This window comes from Myotis lucifugus, unplaced genomic scaffold (genome assembly GCF_000147115.1).
Source record: "Myotis lucifugus unplaced genomic scaffold, Myoluc2.0 scaffold_20, whole genome shotgun sequence".
In the NCBI taxonomy this organism is placed as follows: domain Eukaryota; kingdom Metazoa; phylum Chordata; class Mammalia; order Chiroptera; family Vespertilionidae; genus Myotis; species Myotis lucifugus.
In genome coordinates, this window is record NW_005871068.1 from 7,069,607 (window position 1) to 7,095,734 (window position 26,128).

General features: G+C 38.6%; 1 protein-coding gene across 1 annotated transcript in view; it reads left to right on the forward strand.

Moving 5' to 3' along the window:
* The window catches only part of IL1RAPL1 (interleukin 1 receptor accessory protein like 1), a 1,338,708-nt gene that overhangs the window by 1,017,826 nt on the left and 294,754 nt on the right, over positions 1-26,128 (forward strand). Inside the window, exon 6 of the mRNA XM_006085649.3 lies at positions 2,803-2,877. Within this exon, the coding sequence (XP_006085711.1) occupies positions 2,803-2,877 (75 nt within the window). The remainder of the gene's footprint in view (positions 1-2,802; positions 2,878-26,128) is intronic.

Sequence of the window (26,128 nt, forward strand, 5' to 3'; positions counted from 1 at the left end):
TTTTTATTAGTAATAAAATAAGAGCCTGGTGCATGGGTGGGGGGCCGGCTGGTTTGCCTGAAGGGTGTCCCAGATCAGGGTAGGGGTCCGCTGGGGTGCCTGACCAGCCTGAGTGAGGGGCTGAGGGCCGTTTTCAGGCTGGCCACACCCCCTTCAGGGTGGGGTTCCCCACTGGGGTGCCTGGCCAGCCTGGGTGAGGGGCTGATGGCTGTTTGCAGGCTGGCCAAGCCCCCCCAGTGGGGACCCTCCCCCCATGGGGGTGTGTCCAGCCTGGGTGAGGGGCTGAGGGCTGTTTGCAGGCTGGCCAAGCCCCCCAGCAGGGACCCTCACCCCATGGGTGTGTGGCCAGCCTGGGTGAGGGGCTGATGGCTCTTTTCAGGCTGGCCACACCCCCTTCAGGGTGGAGGTCCCTGCTGGGGTGCCTCTTATCTCTATCTTCACTTCATCTGCCCAGAGTGTCACTGTGGATATCAGGGCTTTAGGGAACACATCCTATGTAATAAAAGCCTAATATGCTAAGTGTCAGGTCGTCCGGTAGTCCGCTCATCTGTTCAACCAATCAAAGTGTAATATATGCTAAGGCTGCTCAACCACTCACTATGACGTGCCCTGACCACCAGGGGGCAGACAGTTGACCAGTTGACCAGTCGCCATGAAGTGCAATGACCACCAAGGGGCATATGCTCAATGCAGGAGCTGCCACCTGGTGGTCAGTGCGCTCCCACAGGGGGAGCACCGCTCAGCCAGAAGCCAGACTCACAGGGAAGGGGCCTGAGCTGTCAGTCGGACATCCCCCGAGGCTCCAGGACTGCAAGAGGGTGCAGGCTGGGCTGAGGGACCCCCCCACCGAGTGCACGAATTTTGTGCACTGGGCCTCTAGTTTTAAAATTAGAAAACTTAATATGCATATAATTTTCTCTGGTTCCAACATTCTACAATTCCTATGCTACTTGGAGTTGCCGCATGAGAGTAATATGAAAGGTCTTAAGGCTATAACATTATGTCATGTGCGTGGTGGTGGGTTGGGTGGAGAAGTACATCAGCATTTTATACTTTTGAATGAATGTGTTCCATAAAGATTTTATTATCCTTTTCTACAGATCTTTTCTCATACTATAAATTAGTGATGGGTGTGTGTGAACAGGAATATTTCTTTTAGCTGCTTTCTATAACAAACTGTTGAGTCGCCTTCTTGTAACTACATAATCACAAGATTATATGAACCAAGTTAATTTAGTGAATAAGCCTGCTATTTTGATACCAGAGTTACTTTTGTAGTTCACTGAAAAAATTTAATAACCAGAGCCAAAGGAATGTGGCTTTTTGACTTACTAATGGTGAACTATTTTACCAACATTTAGTGAATAAGCTACTTATTTGGCTGATAGGAGAATAAAAATCTGTTAAGATCACTGTAGGTAAGAAAAGTATTTAAGCTTAATCATTATGATGTTAAATCTTTGACATGAATTTCACAGCAGTTGATATCCTATTGATCCAACTTTGCCTTCCCTTTCATCTCCATCTCTGTGTTAAATATTAGCTAAAATGAATGAATAATGCATTCAATTAGTTATGAACAATGGCAATTGATCTTATGTATGGTTGGTCTCCCAAACAGGGACTATTAAAACTCACCTTGTGTTTTCTGTTAAAGAGAAATGGGGGTGAGTTGCTGAAGCACATTGAATTCTTGAATCCTCTGATAATGAGGACATGTGGCCAACTCCTGGCACTGCTGACTAGATCAGCCTTCCAGTTATCAACCAAACTGGCATGTCCTGGAAAGGAAGGAAGAAAGCTCTCAAAATAGAAACATTTAGCTCAGCATCCCTAAATTGATCATTTCTATACTTGCTAGAGTTGGAAGTTGCAATGACAGATTTCAAGAAACCTGGGCAATTCAATCTGCTAGGGTGGGGATGGAGGCTTAATGAAGGAGAACTGGCTATTTGTCTAAAGTCCAGATAGTCTAGTTTAGCTGGGAATGCAGTATTCATTGGGAAACCTGTCTTCAAGGTGCTCAATATTAAACTATTACATCTGTAGGTTGATAATTTATGAATTGATGAGCACACAGAGTATAAATATATGGAAACTTAAAATTCAAAGAGTATTTCATACAAATTATTAATAAATGCTATAAAATGTAATAGATCATGGTAATAAGAGATTTTGACTAAATGGGAAGTATCTTTTAAAATATGATCTTGGTGAATACTTGTATGCATGCTTGATTATGCAGCTTGTACTAGTACTAATTTAATACCACATTGCTACCCTATTTATAGCGTATATGCGTAAGAAATACTAAATCTAATTACTAAGGTATGTGTTTGAGGCACTATGATCCAGGGTATGAAAACTAAGGATTTTGATTAAGAATAATGAGGAAAATTTATGTGAAAAGAAATCATTGAAATGCCTCCTGCCATATATATATATATATATTCTTTAATTAACACAATAAATGTAAGATATGCTTTAAAAAGGGGAAAAAACTGAATTGAAAATTGAAAAGATTTGGTGAAACACAGTCATATGTTCTTAAAGACTGACTAGTCATTACTCAGTACTTAAATAGTCTCATGTAATTGTCAATTTAGAAGTGTTATATTTGACTCACATACAATCTAATAGCTCTTTAGTTCAAAGGCACTCCCTGAAATATGTAAGTCATTGTGTGGTAGAATGCTTTGACACACTATTCTGAGAATGAAATTATTTAAGAAAATAAACTGTGTTCTCTCCTTCAGTTCATGTAGCATAACTATAGTCAGTATTATTATTATTGTTTTTCAGCTCCTCTGACTGATAAGCCACCCAAGCTTTTGTATCCTATGGAAAGTAAACTGACCATTCAGGAGGCTCAGCTGGGTGAGTAATTCCTTAATTCCAATTATTACACTTTTCTCAATACATTCTGACAGTCAATAAGCCTATATTATAACCCGACGTAGCACGCTGAGCTAATCCCATGTATATTTAAAGGGAGCAAAATTAGAAAATAGCAACAAACAGACCATACCATCCTCTACAGCACATCCATTAAGAACAAACTGGGTATATGTATGTAAAATCTCATGTGTCATTTAGATGGCCATGGGGAAATGAGATGTGCTGAAGGTTTTACTGATGGTGTTATATTGTCACTTTATAAAGCTTGAATTGTTTTTAAAGCAGGCAATATGGAACTATTTTACTTACCTATTATTACACTAAAATACAGTTTTTGAAAATTGAGGGAAATGGTATAGATTTGTAAAAATAAATGTTGCCATTAGAGTTAAAATAATTTTTAGTCAAATATAATGGACATTATGCTAGTTAAGTTATGGATATATTAATAAAATATGAGCAAGTGGCTTTTGGTTAAAGGATTAATAGGCTTGGGACATGACATAAGAACATTGACAGTTTATGATTTGATAAATATATCCAGTTGTCTACAAATCAAAATACTAACATAATTACCTTAGATTTTTGTCTAGAATTTCTGAGTCTGGTTGAGCTATATGCAGTTATACCAAATTATGAAAACTTTCCCATCTTAATTATAAATATGTGTAGCACATTTAATGATATTATTTAAGTTTGTATTTATATTTGAAATATAGTATGCAAAATAGTAACTAAATTCATATAAAATATGCAAAAGGGTGGGGTTTGAATATCAATCAATCTGTGGTCACAGAATAGTATTTCTATTTTTAAGTGGCACCTATATGTTACTTCTAATGTGAAAAAAAAGAATTTTGTCCCTTTTAAATAACTTTCGGGCATCAGCAAATATATGGACAGAACTTTCTTGGGCAAAAGGCCAGAAATCACACTGTACAATTCTGAAGTTCAGTCCAGGAGGTGATCCTGACTTAGTCCTTTCAGGCAGCTGCACTTAAGGGAATCATAAGACAGACACCATTGTCTTCCTGATGTTGATCCCTGAGAATGTCAATCAGAACTGTATCCTTCTTGCTATGGTCAGGAGCCCATTTTCAGAACCTTCTGAATAGAGGGTGTTATATTCATCATTACCAGACTTTCAGAGAGTAGAAATCCATCTCACTCTTGACCGAGTGAGGCACATTACTGAAAATTATCATTACTCATCTAGATATGGGTATCACTATTTAAATTTTGGTTTTTGCTTTAAAAAATAATTATACCAGTTAATGGTAGAAATTTCAAGGAAATACAGAAAAGATTATTGTTTCTTACATTTCACATTGTATAAACATTTCACTCCTATTAAATATTCTCAGAAAATACCCTTTTAATGGCTACATGCTATCCATGTGAATGTCCTATAATTTCATAAATAGTTGAAATTTTGATTTTTCAAATTTTATTATGAGTAATGGTGCAGTGATATTTATCTATACATTTTCCTATGACTATGATTATTTTAACATGATAGATTCCTAAAAAGAAAAATACTGGATAAAGGAAATAATTTTAAGTTTCTTGCTATATTTTTTTAAAATTCTTACAAGAGATATTGTAAAATCTCTCGACAGAAATATACAATGTGTGTGATAACTCTGTAATCTATATATATAAGAAGCTAATATGCTATGTGTCCCTCCAACCGTCTGACCCATCGCTATGATGCACAATGACCACCAGGGAGCAAACATTCAATGCAGGAGCTGCAGTGATGCGCACTGCCCATATATAAAGAAACTAGAAGCCCAGCACGAGAAATTGTGTGGCCCCGCCCACCTGCCCACACCTCGCCATGCTTGCAGCCCTGCCCACCCACATGTGCCTCGCCCCACCCACCTCACCATTCCCACCAGCCTGCCGCCCTGCCCGCCCACCAGCTGCCAGCCTTGCTGCAATCAGAGCCTGTGGGCCATGGGGGAGGGGCCAAGAGATGCTCCCCCACCTTGATGGTGACCAGTTGTTTGGTTGTGACTGCATTATGGCATTATGGCCATCGGCTTTTTATAATATAGATGGCGCCATAGACCTGGCGCTGACAAAGCACCACTCGGCTTCCCCCAATGGGACACAGGCCCCGCCACCACCCCGGAGCCACAGCTCACCAAATCTCAGCCAACGTTGCCAAGACCCCATGGCACAAAATGCAGCCCACAGCCCAGCCCAGCCCAGAAACGGTGGCTGTGGGCTCCGGGTAATGACGTCACATAGCAACGCCCAGCTTCCTCTCCCTAGCGACTAGCCTCCTTGGAGTTTCTTCAGCCCAGGAACATGACTTGCTTTATAGCCAGGTGCAAACAGTTTACAGCAGGGGTCCTCAAACTAAGGCCCACGGGCCACATGCAAATACAAATATTGTATTTGTTCCCGTTTTGTTTGTTTACTTCAAAATAAGATATGTGCAGTGTGCATAGGAATTTGTTCATAGTTTTTTTTTTTAACTATAGTCCGGCCCTCCAACAGTCTGAGGAACAGTGAACTGGCCCCCTGTTTAAAAAGTTTGAGGACCCCTGGTTTACAGTTTAACCAAATGTCTGTGAAGCATTTTTACATGCCTCATCTAATTTGATCCTTACAGAAGTCCTGGAGTAGGTAGATAGGAGATTCAGTAGAATCCTATTTTCTTTTCACTAGCTGGAAAACAAAGATTTAGAAAGTTTAGAAACTTGACCGACTGAAAGAAGTAAGAAATGGTGGACCTTGAAAATGACTTCAGGTTTTCTCACTGTGCAGAATATATTCAAACACTGCTACAGTTAAATATTTTACCCTTTGTTCTCCCTGTGTGATCTACAATAATAATCTGCTTTGTGTTGATATTTACTGCTGTGTTGCTGACAATGACCTGAAAGAGAAGTTGTGGTGCTTCACTTGGCTGGAAAAAGTTTAGCTAAATCAGAAAGCAGGTCTAATTAAGCAAGTTTATCTATATATATAAAGCTCTTGATGGCGCCAATTACACGTGTGTTTCCATCTGTCATTGTCAATTGTGAATTTGTTTGACACGTCTATTATAGAGAAAGGGTGAATAGTGATATTAAAATGTTTCTTCTTATTAATTTCCTTTCAATGTGCACGAATTTGTGCACTAGGCCTTTAGTCTTTAATAAAATTAAGAAAATGATATCTTTGTAACATAGAACTCTTTAAGAAAAAGTGACTTTCCTTCAATATCAGAATTACTTCTTCCTCCCCTCTGTTACCTCTTTTTATCTCTCTTCACTCATTGAATATAAGTGGTCTCTCCTTTTTTTTTTTCAGGGTTTATCCACATTTGGAGGGTTTCATATAAACCTAGTCCATTTAGGTAAATGTTTACGGTTGATGAGATATAGAAACTTAATCAAATGTCTATAATGTCCATCCATTTTCTTCTCTTGGATATTTTAATTCTCAACAGAGAACTTCCTCTAGATTCTGTTTCATAATAAAGTACACAGTAATTTTATGATGTACTCTCAGCACAGGGAATGTCAATAAATACTAATTGATGATGAAGAGTACATTCAACAAAGGGCACACATTTCCAAATTTTCGCTAAGAGAAAATAATGAAACCAAACTGAATAGACTGCCAGGCAGTACTCATCTTTTTCTTTAGTATTTACTTTCGTTTGTTAAGTTTGTTAAAAACCAAACACTCCTGTACCTGAGCAAGTAACAGGGATTCACCAGATGTTAACATGCAGAGGAAAGTGGTTGATGTTATTGAAACCTTAAATTTTTAAACATTTTCCTTGTAAAGGGTCACATATAGATGTAACTTTATCCAATTTAACTTCAGGCTAGTTAAAATAAAATGTCACACTAGAACTTAACTAACATACCCTGCCCTGTTACACTATATTATCATTTGCAAAAATTTAAATTCCAAGTAGACCGAGGGGAAAATGTTCATACATTATATACTAGAGCCTGGTTCGTATTTTGATAGGAAAATTCCTTGTCATATAAATTATATTTTTAATTCACTGTGTTGTTAAAATAATTAGCTATTGAAGCACTCTATTTTCATGCTTTATATGTTCTGAAACTGTGTATATGTATATATTGTGCATGGAATGTGTTTTATTATAAATATGCTAGTTGAGGTTTTAATCCAAAGTGACCAGCTAAGTAATTATTGTTTGAAGTGAAATATAGCCCAGTAACATTTGCTATCTAGATCTCCTAGTATATTTTCATAGTTGCTATTTTCTTGAAACAAAACACACCTTTTTCTGAATAGTGACTACTCTATCTTACTAAAATTGGGAAGCCTCTTTTTTTCCTTCTTTGGGTAAAGAAGCAGTTAATATCAATACACTAGAAACAAAACAATTCAAGTGTTGAATTTGATACGTAATTCTGAAAGTGCCCTACAGTACTACTGATGCTAAAAAACACTTTTGTTGAGGTCTGCAATTGCTACAAATCTGACCTTCCTTTGCAGAGGTAGTGAAGTCAGCTTCGACTAGATTTTTCCACCCACAATTACTCTGGTTGTCGTGAGCAAATGTAATGCTGTTGACTTTGGTTTTACTGTACTATAGGGAATATAGAAGACATATTTTTCACTAATGAACTAACATATATTGCCTTTTTACTCTGTATACAAAGATTTGTATCCAAAGTCCAAGTTTTAGATGAAAAGTGATGTAATTGTTGCCCACTTTAGGAAGACATGCAGATCAGCATAGTTCTATTGCCTGAAATAAGGCTTATTAGATATAAATGAGAGCTTCTGGACAAATGGGCATTATAATTAAATCATGTAAAGGCAAATACACACTGCTATTATAATTATTTAAACTGATGGTGCTTAGTTCTACTCAGTCCAAATTTATTATGCCATGATCAATGAAAGTAATAAATCTTGACAGCTGTTGTGGTCTGATATCTTACTTTTGAAACCACAATAATCTTAAAAAGTATAAGTGTAACCTGAAGAGGAATGTTTTTCATATTAGTATTTGGTTAATATTTTATATCCTTCAATAAATGATAATTCAATAAATGGAAGCTGATATTAATATTCTTAGATCAGTGTATTACCTAACATATGAATCCCACAGATTCTCAAAATCCAAGCCTTTCTTTAGTGCTAGAGAGGAGGAATGGGTTGGGGGAAAATGCAATTTTGCATGTTTGTTTTAAAAATTGCCATCTAAGCAGAAGTTGAACTTCCTTTTAAGTGTAAAGTGCTTAAGGCCTACTGCTAGGAAAGGCTTGAAACCCAAAGATAGAAATGGAGGTTAGAACAATTACTGAAGGTCATTGATATCTGACAGTTTGGAAACCAATTGAAGCACTCGTTAAAATGAATTAAAACTGTAATAGATAGCCCTGACCGGTTTGGCTCAGTGGATAGAGAGTCGGCCTGCGGACTCAAGGGTTCCAGGTTCGATTCCGGTCAAGGGCATGTACCTTGGTTGTGGGCACATCTCCAGTGGGGGGGGGGCGGTGTGCAGGAGGCAGCTGATTGATGTTTCTCTCTCATCGATGTTTCTAACTCCCTCTCCCTTCCTCTCTGTAAAAAATCAATAAAATATATTTTTTTAAAAAACTGTAATAGATACAATGGAAGTGAGTGTGCTTGCTCTTACCTTAAAATAACTTGTATGGCCCTAACCAGTTTGGCTCAGTGGATAGAGCTTCGGCCTGCGGACTGAAAGGTCCCAGGTTCGATTCCAGTCAAGGGCATGTACATTGGTTGCAGGCACATCCCCAGTGGGAGGCATGCAGGAGGCAGCTGATCGATGTTTCTCTCTCATTGATGTTTCTAACTCTCTATCCTTCTCCCTTCCTCTCTGTAAAAAATCAATAAAATATATTTTTAAAAAAGAATAACTTTATGTATATATGCATAACCCATGTATATGGACAATGGAGTGCTGAGGGCCTGGGGGGTACAGGAGCAGGCTGGAAGAGGTTAATGGGGGGGTAGGGAAGGAGGACCTATGTAATACTTTCAACATTAATTTTTTTTAAGAAAAAGACCAGAAGTGAGAGAAGATGGGAGGAACAAAAAGGCCCAGGAAAAGAGTGTTGTCACAAAACCAGTGCTCCAAGACCATTGTAATTTCCAACTCCTGGTCTAATTCTGGTCTAGCTTGTTGAGCGCTGACGTAACTCATGCACTTGCTCTTTTGCTACAGCACTTAGACTACTATTTTATTTGTTACTGGCTAGTTAAGAAATTAGATATGTGTAACCCTTCACAAGTCTAGAATGAAGAACTTTAGGGAATGGGAGGGTTTGGGGTAGTTATCAAGTCAAATCCTTCTCTTTAACTGATGAGAAAACCGAACAAAATTGGCTACATGTTTTTATATCACAAAATTTATAAAAACAAACTTATCATTTATTATTATTATTATTATTTATTATCTTAGTTACAATAAAGAGGCAGCATATGACTGTGGTTCCAAGTTTAAGCCATTCTATGCCATTCTATCAGACAGACCTGGGTGACAGTCCAGCTCTGCCACATACTCTACTGGTGTAACCTTGAACAAAGAGCCCTCATTTTCCTAATCAATAAAACACACACACACACACACACACACACACACACACACACACGAATAATACACACGTCTATGGAGTCAGTGTGAGTATTTAATGAAATAATGCATGTAAAGATTAGTACATTGCCTGGTATATATTAAATAGTCAATACTTGCTTGCTGCTAGTAGTTGAGATATTTTAATGCTATTTATAGAATGCTGTATATAGAAGTTTCCTGAAATGCATTTTGAATGCCAATGATTGATCATGCTTATATTCTTGCTAGACTATCATACTTTGGCAGCCAACGTGGCTTCATTACAGAACGGATAATAAGTTAGTCAGTAATGTCCATCTCTCCTCTAAGAACACACTAAATATCCTAAATTTTATACTTAAATGAAATTTTATTTTAAGTTACTTATTTTAGATTACTTAATTCTTCCACAAGTCTATCCAAATGCATACAGTAAGGACATATTTGTAAAAGAAGAAAATGATTCCCATTCCTTAAAAAATGACCATGTAATTGACACTATACTACACAAATTTATAAATGACCATCAAGAAGAAAGTAAGAGTGAAAATTATTTTTCTAAACGAAAGAAATTCAGATATAGTATTTTATAAGACAAGGAACATGAGAATAATTTTACAAAATAAAGCATAAAACCATTATGCCTCTCAAGTTTTTCCTGAAGGTTTGGCAATACTCATATTCATTTTATAGGAAAACTAGAGGCCTGGTGCACAAAATTTGTTCACTTGCAGGGGAGTTTGTCCCTCAGCCCAACCTGTGCCCTCTCGCAGTCCTGGAGCCCTCGGGGGATGTCCAGCTGATGGCTTAAGCCCGCTGCACTGTGAGCCCGGCTCTGGCTGAGCAGCACTCCCCCTATGGGAGCACACTGACCACCAGGGGGTAGCTCCTGCACTGAGTGAGATCAAGCCAAAACCGGCTCTCCAACATCCCCCAAGAGGTCCCGGATTGTGAGAGGGCACAGGCCAGGCTGAGGGACCCCACCAGTGTATGATTGGGGCTGGGGAGGGACACAGGAAGTTGGCCAGCCAGAGAGGGACCACAGGAGGGCTACAGGGCATGTCTGGCCCATCTCAATCAGTACCGAACAGCTGGGCTCCAGCAGAAAGCTGACCTACAGGTCAGAGGGTCTGCCTCTTGGTGATCAGTGCACATCATAGCAAGTGGTTGAGTGGCTTTAGCATATCATTAGCATATTACACTTTGATTGGTTGAATGGATAACTGGACACTTAGCATATTAGGCTTTTATTATATGGGATACTACTTTTTCTGACAAGCACTGTTATCACAAAGCTTTTTGAGTCTTTATGATTAAAGTTTCCTAACATAGAATAAAGCAATGAGCGCCCTATGTTAACAAGAACTCCTTCTGAATTTGCAAAGTAAATGTCAATTTATCAGAAATAAACCTATCAAATGATGTTATGGTGTAGAATATTGAAAGAGTTTCAGAATAAGAGTATGTGCCACATGACTGATGTTCATTAAAACAGAAACTATAAAAAGACCCACATCATTTAAAATTTGAATATAAAGAGAGTTCTTCATCCATAAATTTTCTCTTGAATTTTGGCCAAATAATGAGCATTCCAAAAGTATGGTCTCTTCATGAAAATTAACTTGTGCTTGAATATAATTAGGAAAATAGGATAACAATATTTTATGGTTTAATGCTAAAACAGCATTCCAACCATACCTTACTCTATCAACTTAGTGTGCTCCTATAAATTTGTGAGTATATTGAATGATCATAATTTTAGAGAAGTGTTTCTTTAATCTTTAGTTAGTAGTAGCTTAACACATCAGTTTTAAGAGACTCTGTATCACAGTGTCTCTTAAGCAGCTAATGATCAATGAAAGATTTATGCTCACAAGGGAAATATGCTATTTAAAGAAACTCTGTGGTGAATAATTTTATATAAGAATCCTTTGTAATTGAATAATTATCCCTATAACTTTTCTCTGTGTTAGTGCAGATTTTTACATTTTCATAAGATGAGGTTCCTTGACATGAAACTGCAAGTGGTGTTTCTAACCAACCCAGATGAATGATCATTCATCCATCACATCATATGACTTTCCCTTGTCTATCAGAGGAAACTGATGTCCCTATTGTGACTTTTTGCCTCTGCTGAGGAAATATTAAATTTTATTCACCAGCTTCAGAATTACCATTTAAATCTAGTTCTTCAAAAATTTATGCGGTAGGATGGAATACTTGAGGAACTGAAATAACTCATGTTCAATTTTGACAAAAGAGTTTATTTTCATAAGGGAGACACTTTGAAGGCCATCATACTACTTTATCTGCTTTGCTTTTGTTGAAAGGTATCTCACTACAATGACTGCCCATGGTGTCATTTGTTTTTTCATAGCTATAACTGTGATGAGAGTTCTTATTTCCAAATTGATAGGGGGCATTTTGAAATATGATTATTCTGGAATTATATGGCCTTTCTCGTTATATCATTCTGCTGACCACTTATTTTTTCTTAATTTATTCAAATGTATTTAATAATTATTTCTTTTTTGTTTTGTTTTGCTTTGGGTTCTTTTGTTTGTTTGTTTGTTTTGTTTTGTTTTTATTCTCTAAACCCAGAACGCAGGACTTTCAGTTGCAACCACTTACTGGAGGTTTTGGTGCAGGGAGGGAGGCTTGGCCTTGAGGTGCTAGAGGCAGGTGGGGGAGGGAAAGGGCAGGGAGGTGTGGAAAAGCAGTAGTCAGGAATCCAACATTGGCACATTCATATGCTTCCAAACCTCAAAGGTCATTTCTCTGCAGAAGACAATTATTTTCTTTTTAATATCAAAGTATATGTAATAAAATTTGATTTGCTACTTTGTGAATGCCTAAACATTCACATTTTCAGATGTGCCCAAACATAGGCTCCAAAACATGCCAGATAAAGCCAATGTATAGAGTATCCAGAAGGTTCTAAAGCCTGAGCCTCACAACAAACTCTCTAGAAGTGGCCTCTTTTCCAATTCCCCACACACAAGCCCAATATTACTTTCTCAAAAACACTAAGGATTTATTTTTAGTTTAGCAGCTAAAATTTGTAAAATCCATTTATAGCATATATGATACCATTGAAGAATAAACAAGAAATGAAAAAAGCTTGATAAAGAATGTGATTTTCCAAAATTTATCTGCATTGAAATAAGTCTTTGGTAAATGGTCTGGTCAGAAGATACCTCTCATTTCTACTTCTGGAACCACAATGAGCATGAGAGAAGGGCTTAAGTTCCTTAGGATTCCAGTAGAGTCAGTAATTGTCCTCTCCCCTCCCACTTCCCCGAAATGCTCTTCTCTTCAAACTTACATGCAGGCTGCAGGCACTCTCACTCTGTGAGTGTTTTTGTTTGTAGTTTAATAAAAGCAGGGTGCTGACCTCAGATTTTCCTGAAGAATTGTACTTATCGAAACTTGGCAGTTATTTGAGTAGGAAAAGAGCAAAGGAAAGTGCATTACTTTTCTAGAAAAATTAATATGAATGCATCCTGTCACATCAAGCCATCGCTAGAAATAGGATACTTAGAAAATGATGAGTTCTAGGAAAATTTGAGATTATTATCCCAAAAACTCAGTAAGAAGCCATTATGTAAAATAGCTTAGGGAAAGTTCAGTAAAAGTGCTTTTGTTTGCTATATTTAAAGGAAAAATGTTAGTGTTTCTGAGTACCATATATTTGTTTTGTTGTCAATTATCTTGGCAACTTTAAGACTTTTAATTCATTGATTAAAATTTTTTAATGCTTTCTGAATAATGTACCTAATTGTTGCTAGTTTTATTTGGAATGCAATTAGACTAGTATGCACTCTGCTCATTCTGCACAGCCTGTTTATAAGTAGTATGAATATTTGCTTCAGAATTTTATATCACATATTATATTTTTAAAAAGGTTACTCAAATGTTTTATTAAATATATTAGAGGCCTGGTGCACAAATTCATGCACTGGTGGGGTCCCTCAGCTTGGCCGCTGATCAGGGCCAATTGAGGCTGGCCGGCTGGGGGGAGGGACTGAGGGAGGTTGGCTGTGGAAGTGCACTGACCACCAGGGGGCAGCTCCTGCATTGAGCATCTGTCCCCTAGTGGTCAGTGCGCATCATAGCTACTGGCCAGTCATCCAGACATCCATTCTTCCAGTCGTCCAGTCATAATGGTTGCTTAGGCTTTTATATATAGAGATATGTAAAGGGTAATGATGAATTTTTTTGAAAAAAAACCTCTTTCCTGTGAATAATGTATTTTCACTTTATCCTGTTTATTAGGATTTGCTACTAATTAGAGAGTGAAAGTAACATTTTTGTGTAATGGGAGATAAATTAAATAAGTGAATCTTATATTTGATGAATCATGATTTATTAGCTTCAGGTGAAGTTAAGTGTCACAGAAAGCATCAGTTACTATGTAGGAAAGAAGTGTTACATCAAGAGAGAATTCTACTGTTGACAGATTCTAGGGCAGACAAACCTTTATTTTCTTTCAGTCACTATTTGCATGAAATATAGAGAATTGAGTCAAGTAGGTAAACAATTTAGAGGTAAGATAATGCAAAAATATTTTTGTGTGTTTTTTTCATCTCTAATAGATGTCCATTTCAAGCAAAAGGTAATTTGAGGAATTTATTTTGGAGCAAATTTTGTGCCTAGACAACTTACACTTGCAGAATCACAGTTCTGATATTTTATCGCCAGGGCTCTAATCACAAGTGACGAACCACTTAAAAGGCAGGAGTGATGCTGGCCTCAAGGATGACTAGAATGATGTTAGAATTTTCTCTGTTTTTCTTTTCTGTTTCTCTGTGCATGTCATCATATTTTACAGAGGTGGAGCACAACAGGGGCTGGGGGAGCATACATGGGGAGCATACACGGGGAGGGCAGTGATTTGCTCAGTTCTTCTCACTCTGAGGCAAAGTGGAGTTTGGAACTCTAGCTAGAGTTGGACATTCCCCGAGGAGGAATTCTCATTGGCTTATCTTAGGTCACTGATCTAAATTTTGAGCATATTATTGTAGCATCAGAAGTGAGATGTCTTGACTCAGTGACTATTGTATGCTTTCTCCTATGGTGAGGAAACCTGAATGTTTTTTGTGAGTACATGAATGGATGTGTGTGTGTGTGTGGGGGGGGGGATGGGGCTTGTACCAGCAAAGGTGGGAATGGAGCAGTAGTTATTACAGAGACTATGCATTCATATTCAGTATTTGTTTTCTTTAAAGACCTTGGTTAATCCACATCTTATTAACTTAACGGCCATCTTTATTATGTTTTTTCATTATCTTATGGGGGCAGAATTAACCGGCCTGATGCCTTTGAATGCAGATTCTCTCAGACTGAAAACTCTTCCTTGCCTCTCTTTTCAACCAATACTGAGATCCCCTCTGTGTCTGAAGCGTATAATTCTTAGCTCCATCTGCATTCATCTCATTCATCTCATTGTCTCTGTATGTTCTCTCTCAACCTTGAACTTAATGTCAACTGCAAACCAAATGTCAGGTTCTCAGCTGTTAAAGACATTGTCACATAAAAGATACGTTTCTGAAAAGATAGAAATACTACAGCATGGGTTATAAAGTCAAGTTCTTATCATATAAATGAGTAAAGCATGTCCAGGGATAATGCAATAAAGAGTGGTAGGGACCATGGTGAAGTGGGAAACATATGTCCTACTTTAAAAAAATGTATATTTTATTGATTTCAGAGAGGAATGGAGAGGGAGAGAGAAAGAGAGCAACATCAATGATGAGAGAGAATCATTGATTGGCTGCCTCCTGCACACCCCACACATTAAGCCAGCAACCCAGGCATGTGCCCTGACTGGGAATCAAACTGTGACTTCCTGGTTCATAAGTTGATTATTCTTGCCTTATTAACTAGAGCATACATGTAGTGGCTTTTGTGAGTTCAATGCAACCATTATTCTTATATGTAACCAGAGGCCCGGTGCACGAAATTCGTGCACAGAAAGGGGGCTTCCCTCAGCCCAGCCTGCACCCTCTCAAATTGGAGACCCCTTGGGGGATGTTTGACTGCTGGTTTTGGCCCGATCCCTGTGGGATCGGGCATCGGGCCAAAACCGGCAGTGGGACATCCCTCTCACAATCTGGGAACCGCTGGCTCCTAACTGCTCACCTGCCTGCCTGCCTGATTGCTCCTAACTTCCTCTGCCTGTCAGCCTGATCAACCCTAACTGCCCTCCCCTGCCAGCCTGGTTGCCCCTAATTGCCTCTGTCTGCCTGATCGCCCCTAACTTTCCCTCCCCTGCCAGCCTGATCTTGCCCCCAACTTCCCTCTCCTACAGGCCTGATCTTGCCCCCAACTGCCCTCCATAGCTGGCCAATTTGGTTCTGATTAGACGTTTCTATGCCAGTCAGTGTCAAAAGCTCGACCTCCTAGGCAGCTATTGGCTCCTCACAGCACCCGTATTTGGTTCTGATTGGTCAGTTCCTATGCTAGTCAGCGTCAAAAGCTCCACCTCCTAGGCAGCCATTGGTTCTTCACAGCACCCATATTTGGTTCTGATTGATTGGTTCCTATGACAGTCAGCATCAAAAGCACCACCTCCTAGGCAGCCATTGGTTCTTCACAGCGCCCACATTTGGTTCTGATTCATCAGTTCCTATGCCAGTCAGTATCAAAAGCTCCACCTCCTAGACTGCCATTGGTTCTTCACAGTATCCACGTGTGGTTCTGTTTGGTTGATTTCTATGGCAATCAATGTCAGACTCCACCTCCTAGGCAGCCATTGGTTCATCACACCACCCATATTTGGTTCTGATTGGTCAGTTCCTATGCCAGTCATTGCCAAAAGCTCCACCTCCTAGGCAGCCATTTGCTCTTCACAGCAAACACATTTGGTTCTGATTGATTGGTTCCTATGACAGTCATTGTCAGAATCTCCTGCTCATAGGCATCCATTGACTCTTCACAGCACCCACATTTGGTTCTGATTGATCAGTTCCTATGCCAGTCAGCGTCAAAAGCTCCGCCTCTTAGGCAGCTCTTGGTTCTTCACAGCACCCACCTTTGGTTCTGATTGGTTGGTCCCAATGCCAGTCAGCATCTCCGGGCCTATCTCTGGGCCTGATCAGAGAGGCGGGGCTGAACAGCAGCCCCCTAGGAGGCTGGGTGAGATAGAAAGGCCCGGCTGCTGGGGAAGCCCGGAAAGAAAGAGGGAGAGAAAGAGAGAGGCAAGTACTGACCAACAGCTGCCACTGAGGCTGCGGATCAGACCCTGCCTCTCAGTCCCCTGGGCAGTCAGTGCTGGGTCGCCAGGCTGCAGTGGAGCAGTCAGTTCTGAGTCGCCAAGGCAACCCAGCGCTAACTGAAGAACTTCCGGGTTGGTCAGCTTTCCAATTGTGATAGGTTGTTACATCCCTGGGCTTTTATATATTAGGATTATCAGAGTTGAGAGTTAGGGCAACTCAGAGTATACCTCCTATAATGGGCATTAGAGTTTTTAGTACTTGCACCAAAAAAAAAGCAGAGTCTGTCAGAGTCTCATTTTATTTTGGTAAGAAAATCATCTTTGTAAATTGAAATAATGCTAGATTAGCTGCTTTAAAATACTATGTTTGCCTGTTGCCTCTAAGATAAAGGCCAATCCCTTGCTGATCTCACCCCATTTTTGTCTTCATTGTTTCATTTACCCTCCTACTAAGCTTACACCATGGACCAGGCACTCTTGATCATACCATGGATTTTTATGACTATCCTTTGCACATGCAATACTTGCTCTCTGAAATTCCTTCTCCTGCTCTATCCCTTCTGCCAATCTACTGAAATTTTAAGACATACCCCATTGTCACCTTTATGAAGTCTTCCATGACTTCACTCCCATTAGGCAGAATTAAATAACATTTCTCAAGTGCTAGCAAGTCTCTTTTTACACTTTTATTAGAGCATTTCTCTCCTCATTTGGTGTTTATATCATGTGTGTCAAATTTTCCTTACTGCATTTGGAACTCTTAAAGAATAGACTACAGTGAACAAATTGTTTAGCATTTACTCAGCATTAATATTTATAAATAAAAACCAACATTTATGACTCACCATTTTTCAGTAGCTGTATACTACAGAGTAACTGGATAAACCACACTAAAACTGTTTATTTTGATTTAATTGCCTTGTATGATCAAAGATCCTCCTTTATGGATGAAGGAGACAGATAAAGAAGGGCCCAGGAGATTGGGTGAGCTATGAAGATCTAACCTAGAAGCTTGGCAATAAGTCACATCCAGATCAGATGTTTATTGAAGGTTAAAAGAGCAGTTAGTTGAGTTTGGAGAAATAAATAGAGGCTAAAAGAACAGTAACATATGTCTCTTGCCCTTTCTGTATGTCCACTTTGGAGAAGTGTCTATTTAGGCCCTTTGCCCATTTTTTTAATTGGATTGTCTTCCATTTGTTAAGTTGTATGAGTCACTTATATTTTTTGGACATTAATCCCTTTTCAAATGTATCATTGGCAAATATATTCTCCCATGCAGTGGGATCCCTTTTCTTTTTGTTGATGGTTTCTTTTGCTGTGCAGAAGCTTTTTATTTTGATGTAGTCCCACTTATTTATTTTCTCCTTCATTTCCCTTGCCCTAGGAGATGTATCACCAAACATATTGCTAGGAGAGATGTCTGAGATTTTACCGCCTATGGTTTCTTCTAAGATTTTTATGGTTTCATGACTTGCATTTAAGTCTATTACCCATTTTGAGTTTATTTTTGTGTATGGTATAAGTTGATGATATAGTTTTATTACTTTGCATGTATCTGTCCAATTTTCCCAACACCATTTATTGAGGAGACTGTATGCTCTTGCCTCCTTTGTTAAATATTAATTGAGTGTAATGGTTTGGGTCAGTTAATGGGGTCTTTGTTCTATTCCGCTGATCTATATGTCACTTCTTATGCCAGTACCAGGTGACTTTGAATACAGTGGCTTTGTAGTGTAACTTGATATCTGGTATTGGGATTCCTCCAAGTTTGTTCTTCTTTCTGAAGTTTGCTGTGGCTATTCGGGGTCTTCTTTGGTTCCATATAAATTTTGGAAATGTTTGTTCTAGATCTGTAAAATATGCCTTTGTTATTTTAATAAGGATTTCAATGAATCTATAGATCGCTTTGGGTATGTACATCTTAATAATGTTGATCATACCAATCCATGAACACAGTATATTCTTCCACTCTAATCATCTGAGAGATGCAAATTATAATGATAATGATGTATCACCTCACACTCGTCAGAATGGCTATCATCAACAATTCAATAAATGACAAGTGCTGGTGTGTATGTGGAGAAAAGGGAACCCAGAAACACCAATCAGAAAGAATATATGAACCCCTATGTTCATAGCAGCACAGTTTACAATAGATATGGAAACAGCCCAAGTGCCCATCAGCAGATGGGTGGATAAAAAGGCTCTGGTACAGTTACATCATGGGATACTATGCAGTAGTAAAAAGGAAGGATATCTTACCATTTGAGATAGCTTGAGTGAGATGGAGAATGAACAAAATATACTGATAAACAAAATAGATCTAGAAACCTAGAATCATGGAACAGAATGAGGAATCTCAGAGGCAAGGTGAGGGTAGTGGAGTAGGTGGGGAGAGATGGATTGAGGATCTTATATGCATATATGCGTCATCACCCATGGACACAGACAACGTGGGAGGGGCAGGTGTGGGGTGGAGGGGTCATTGGGGAAAAAAGAGGGACATCTGTAATACTTTCAACAATAAAGATAAATTTTAAAAAATAACTGTTACATGTCACAGTTCAGCCAGGAAACTGGTCAAGATTATAAGCTTAACTGGCATCTTGAATTTAAGGAAGAGCTCTAAAATTTACTCAAGTAGACTCCACAATCTTTTGAGTACAGAATGAGAAATGGGTTCACTAGTTCTATTTGCTGCTTTGTTATTGAGTGTCTACTGTGCACGGATTTGCTAAAAGATAGATGATAGATAGATAGATAGATAGATAGATAGATAGATAGATAGATAGATAGATAATCAATAGATGCCTGTCTACAAAGACTTTGCATTGCAATCTTTGTTAACCTCAGGGATAATTCTTGTTCCTCAATAAGAGGCCAAGACTTTCTGTCTTTATTTATAGTTTCGGCCATGAGTGAATGTCAGCTCTCATTCAAATGAGCTCTTTAATCAACTAGAAAGTCAAGGCCCTGTAGGTATAGTTTTACTTGATTAATTATCATTATCTGTCTTTGCTGTTGGAGTGTCTTGCATTTGCAAAGCATTTTCATGTTGTCTCATTTCATCTATTCAACAGTCTATCATGTTAATATTCTGCCTCCATTTTATAGACTTTGGCTAAAGCTATATACTGTACTTCTATACACTAGTTTTGTGATTATTGTTTCCTTCTGCACTCTTTTGTTAAATTCTAAATATGACCAAACCTCTCTAAATATGTGGTGACCCTCTGTAACAGTTAGAATGGTCTCAGCATTATTGACTACTTCATTTTTGTTTTATTCCTCTGTTAACAGATTCTGTGTCTTAACAAATAGAATATCCAGTAATAATGCAATTAAATATAAATTTGTCCTTGGTTCCCCCCCCCCATTTGGTTGCATGTCTCCTGGATCTGCTTCTGTTCATCTTTGCCTCCTATTTTAGCATTTCAATTTTTTTGTACTTCTCAAATACGTTTTAATAGACACTTCTCTTGTTTCACTAATTTTCAAGCATGAAATTTCTTTTCAAGGCACTTAAGAAAATGGAAGTACTTAGCACATTCATGATCAGAATGTTCCATGAGCTGCAAAAGTTAATGTGAGAAAAGTAGATAGAAGAATCAGCTAGTTTATCAGTTTTTACTCTTTAAAAAGCAGCAAATTATAGTCCTATCTTAAAAAGCAAGTGGTCTCATTTCACTTCTTAAAATAGACAAAGTGAAACTAATAATTGACTTGTCCATTTACTGTGACTATTAATTCCCTGCACACAAGTTGGCTTTTGTTAATTTAGGATTCACAGTCTCTTTATACACAGTGGGGCCTTGACTTACCAGTGTCCCGACTAACGAGTTTTTTGAGATACCAGCTGTCTCTCGGCTGATTTTTTGTTTCCTAATTTAAAGTTAAAAACTATATAGACATTAGTAAATTATTCATTTAGAAAATCTGTAACAATTGGATCAAAATTAATGTTAATCCAGAAGTTAAATTGGACTAATGGTATTTTTATGACATTTATAGTGCGTTTTGCACATGACATGTAAATATATGTTAACATTTAAAAACTTGTTAAGGTTTTCATAGAACTAGAAATACTTTTATAAAATGAATGTGTGCTGTATTAACTTAATAATTTGCAATTTTTCTTATGGGCTGACATTTACTAGGTCAAAGCACCATAAACCCTAATATCAGAAACCTCCCACCAATTGTCAAAATGATTATTAGAATGAAGGTAGCATAGTAACTAAGGGAACACTCTTAAACATCAATAAGTAACAGAACCTGAACATTAATTTATATTATTTTCATAATAGCATAATATTGAAAAGAAGGTAGGAATTGAATTTATTCTAGCTTATGAGAACAGTTTCTCAATGGGGAGAGAAGATTATCATTCTCAAAGTTTATTGAAATAATGATCAATTGTTAATCGCAAAAGACAATTTTGTATTCAGTTTGGTAATTCAGAACACATGTATTTTAATTATTGTAATACTAGAGGCCTGGTGCATGAAACTTGTGCACTCGGTAGGGGGGTGTCTCTCAGCCTGGCCTGTGCCCTCTCGCAGTCCAGGAGCCCTCGGGTGATGTCTGACTGACGGCTTAGGCCCACTTAGTACTGGCAGAGGTGGGAGAGGCTCCCACCACCGCCGCTGCACTCACCAGCTGTGAGCCCGGCTTCTGGCTGAGCGGCACTCCCCCTGTGGGAGCGCACTGACCACCAGGGGGCAGCTCCTGCATTGAGTGTCTGCCCCCTGGTGGTCAGGGTGTGTCATAGCAACAGGTTGTTCCACCATCAGGCCAAAACTGGCTCTCCAACATCCCCTGAGGGGTTCCGGATTGCAAGAGGGTACAGGCCAGGCCGAGGGACCCCACCGGTGCACAATCTGGGCCAGGGAGGGACGCAGGAGGTTGGCCAGCCAGGGAAAGCCACGGGAGGGCTCCAGGCTGTGTCCGGCCCATCTCGCTCAGTCCCCATCGGCCAGACCCCAGCAGCAAGCTAACCTACCAGTCGGAGCATCTGCCCGCTGGTGGTCAGTACACGTCATAGCGAGCAGTTGAGCAACCTTAGCATATCATTAGCATATTATGCTTTGATTAGTTGAACGGCCCACTGGACGACTGGACACTTAGCATATTAGGCTTTTATTATATAGGATTGCACGTTGACATTTTCATTTTTAGTGTTTTTTAACCTCAAAATAAAGAGGTGCTTGGCATGATAGTATACTGATGCAAACCATTGGATCAGCACTAATTACATGAGAATCTCAGTGGCCTGAGGCTCTTCATCTCCAACTGTCAGTAGCAATGGTTTCTTAACTAGGAGTGGACATCATAAGCACCAGTAGAACTTTCACAAAATACATTCACCCAGGTTCATATCACCCCTGCCCCTCTCATCCATGAAATATAAATTTATTAGATCTGGAATGGAGGCTGAGAATCACTGTTCTCTGTCCTGATGAGATCTTTAAGGTCTGCAAAAAGAAAATATTTATAGTCATATATCTACAGGTATATATGTGTATCTATATGTACATCTATATGTCTTCTGACCTGGTGGGTCTGATGTTTTCTTAGTCATAACCATGATCTCTATACAGTGGGGCCTTGACTTACGAGTTTAATTCGTTCCGTGACAGAGCTCGTAACTCAAATTACTCGTGTGTCAAATTAAAACGTGAACGAGTGAGACACGTGATGCTGGCTGGGCTGATGTTGTGGCGTTCACTATGACATTTGCTATGCCAACTAGCGGTCGGGTATCTGAAGCTGGCTCGTAACCCGAATTTTAGCTCACAACTCAAAGCAAAAAATCAGCCGAGAGACGGCTCATATCTCGAAAAACTCGTTAGTTGGGACACTCGTAAGTCAAGGCCCCACTGTACTTTCTGGAGCTTTTGCTCTGCATGTGAAGGGACTAACAGACATAGACACATCTGGGTTATTTCATCAGTCAGGCTGTTATTGACAAGAAAGGGAAACTGTATAACTCAGGCACAGACAGTACAAATGAGATCTGAATGTCTTTCAAAGTGGAGCTATACACTGTACTGGGGAATGAACATGGCATTGAAACGGAGAAAGAAGTTACTTCTCAAATCATAATGGAAATTCATCAACAGTTTAAGGCACTTACCTTACAAAAAACGTATCTTGATATCTTTATTAGTTTCTGTGGCTGCTTTAACAACTTACCACAAACTTGATGGCTTAAAATAAGGGTGGGGAACATAAGGTGTCTGGGTCGTATAAGGGCGGAAAAATCATTTGGTCTTGCCCTGACAAGGAATTAGGGCTGAGTTAATTAAACATTTGACCAAATATAGCAGGCAAAATTTTAATTTGATAATTTCATATGGCCCATGATTGATGTTATAAATACCCAAATGGCCCTTGGCAGAAAAACAAGTTACCCACCCATGGCTTAAATCAACAGAAGTTCATTGTCTCTCAGTTCTGGAGGTCACAAGTCTGAAATCAAGGATTACATTGCCCCTGGAGGCTCTAGAGGAGGATTTTTGCCTCCTCTGACATTTGGAGGCTGTCAGTGTTTCTTGGCTTGTGGTCACATCACTCCAATTTCTGCCTCTGTGGTCAACATTGCCCTTGTTCTCTTCTCTGAGGTTTTTTTTTTCTTTTCTTTTCTTCTGTCTCAAATGTCTCTCTGCCTTCCTTTATAAAACACTTGTCATAGGATTTAGGGTCCACATGGAAAATTGATGATGACATTATCTCAGGAGCTTTAATTTAATTACATATGCAAAAACCTTTTTTATTTTTAAATTTTTATTGTTGAGAATATTACAGATGTCCTCAGTTTTTCTCCCCTTAACCCCAACTACCCAGTCCCCACCCTGCCCCAGGCTCTCACCACCCTATTGTCTGTTCATGGGCAATGCATATAAATTCTATGGTTAATCTCTTACTTCTCCCCCCTTCCCTCTGAGATTCGCTAGTCTATTCCATGTTTCCATACCTATTATTCAGTTGTATTCATCAGTTTTTTTTGTGTTGATTAGATTTCACATATAAATGAGATCATGTGATTTTCTTTTTCTTTGACTAGATTATTTTGCCTAGCATAATCATTTCCAGGTACCTCCATGGTGTCTCAAATGGTAATAGACCTTTTTTACAACTGCATAGTATTCCATTGGGTAAATGTGCCACAGGTTTGTGTGTTTTTTTTCCATTAGTCTGCTGATGGGCGCTAGGGTTGTCTCCAAATCTGAGCTATTGTAAATAATGCTACCATGAAAATAGGAGTGAATGTATTCTTTGTGGGGGTTTTTTTGGGAGGGGGGGCATTCTTAGGATATATTCCTAGAAATGGGATCACTGGGTCAAATGGCAGTTCCATTTTTAATGTTTTAAGGAAACTCCACACTGTTTTTCATAGTGGCTATATCAGTCTACATTCTCACCAACAGTGTACTAGGGTTCCTTTTTTTTCATATTCTCATTAACATTTATTAGTTGTTGGTTTATTGACAGTAGCCATTCTGGCAGGGTATATTCTTCCACTTGTTTATATCTTCCTCTATCTCTTTTTTCAAAGTCCTGTAGTCTTCCGAGTACAAGTCTTTTACCTCCTTGGTTAAGTTTATTACTAAGTATCTTAATTTCTTTGTTGCAATGGTAAATGGCATTGTTTTTTAGTTTCTCTTTTCGAGAATTCATTATTAGTGTATAAAAATGCCATTGGTTTATGGGTATTAATTTTATATCCTGCTACATTGCCAAATTAATTTATTAAATCTAGCCATTATTTGTGGAGTCTTTAGGGTTTTCTATTTACAGTATCATGTCAGCTGCAAATATGGACAGTTTTACAACTTCCTTTCCAATTTAGATGCCTTTTATGTTTTCTTCTTGTCTGATTGCTGTGGCTAGGACTGTATAGGAGAACATATTTGCCAATGATACATCAGATAAGGAATTAATTTCCAAACACCCTTTTTTTCAAAATAAGGTAACATTTAAAGCCTTCTGAGATTAGGACATGGACATGTTTGGGGATGGGGGGTACCATTCAACCCACTACAGTATCTGTCATGTGTTTTACTACATTCACAAAGCTGTGATATTGAGTAAAGTTCACAAGATGAATGAACTGTGAACTTTCTACAAGAGCCCTCATTCAATAATTATCAAGACCTGTTCCCACGTGTGTGCACACAGCATACATATGTGTGTGCATATGTGTATATTGTGTTTTGTGGACTTTTATTTTAACCCAAAGGGTAATTTTCCATGTAGACCTTGAGGTTACCAGTTTGGGAAGACATTAGAAGTTGTCCATAGCACCAGGGTTTTAAAGTGCTCAATTAATGAAGCAAAGGGTCGCATCCATTTAACTGTTTTTTCAAGAAGATAAAACATGATAGTCCTGGTAGTTATGAAAGAGCAAAGAAAGTTAGATCCTAACTCTTCAGAGGTAAATTTGGCAATATTCATTTGTTCTTTTACATTTGGCAAGAGTTGATTCAACTGCAATAGAAAAGAATGCCTGCTCATAAGTGGACGGGTGATTATATCTACTAATTAAAACTGGTGTATTGTTCCCAAACAAAGTCTTCACAAATTAAACATTAGAAATAATATGCATTTCTCCATTTGTAGACATCTGGTATCAAGGCATAATAATTATAGACATAAATCTTTAAAACTATAGAGATAGTCACCTTGTTCATCATTTTAGGTCTCAGGATTCCTGAGGAGAGTTGTAATATTAAAACATATTAAATTACTAATAATAAATTTTCATTTAATTAAGTACTTGTTGAATGTTTGCCATATGTCCAGATAGTGTTAGGCAACATGGTAAGGAAAATCAGAAAGAACTTATTGTGTGAGTTTACTGAGGAAGGGCTGATTGCAAAGCAGGATGAAGGTGAAAGGCATTGCTGAAAGACCAGTTTTAGGAGAGGCACAGTAATAATAATAAGAATGTCAAAAAGAGCCCTAGCTGGTTTGGCTCAGTGGATAGAGCGTCGGCCTGCGGACTGAAGGGTCCCGGGTTGGATTCCGGTCAAGGGTGCATGCCCAAGTTGAGGGCTCGATCCTCAGTGTGGGGTGTGCAGGAGGCAGCCGATCAATGATTCTCTCATTACTGATGTTTCTATCTCTCTCTCCCTCTCCCTTCCTCTCTGAAATCAATAAAAATATATCTTAAAAAAGAAAATAAAAAAGAGAAGCAATATTTGAGGGAAAATATATTGAGTTATAGGGCTGTGGTACATTTTAGCAAGGCTCTCCCAATTAGAAATGCTAAGATAGCATGGGTGAGATGTTAGGGCTGGACAAGCATTTGAGAGATCCTCCTGGGGCTGGACAAGCATTTGGGAGATCCTCCTGGAGAGGAAGTTAAACTATTATTGGACTGAGAGATGACTTATTTTCCTTACTCTGTCTCAAATCATTATTGTAATAATTAAATA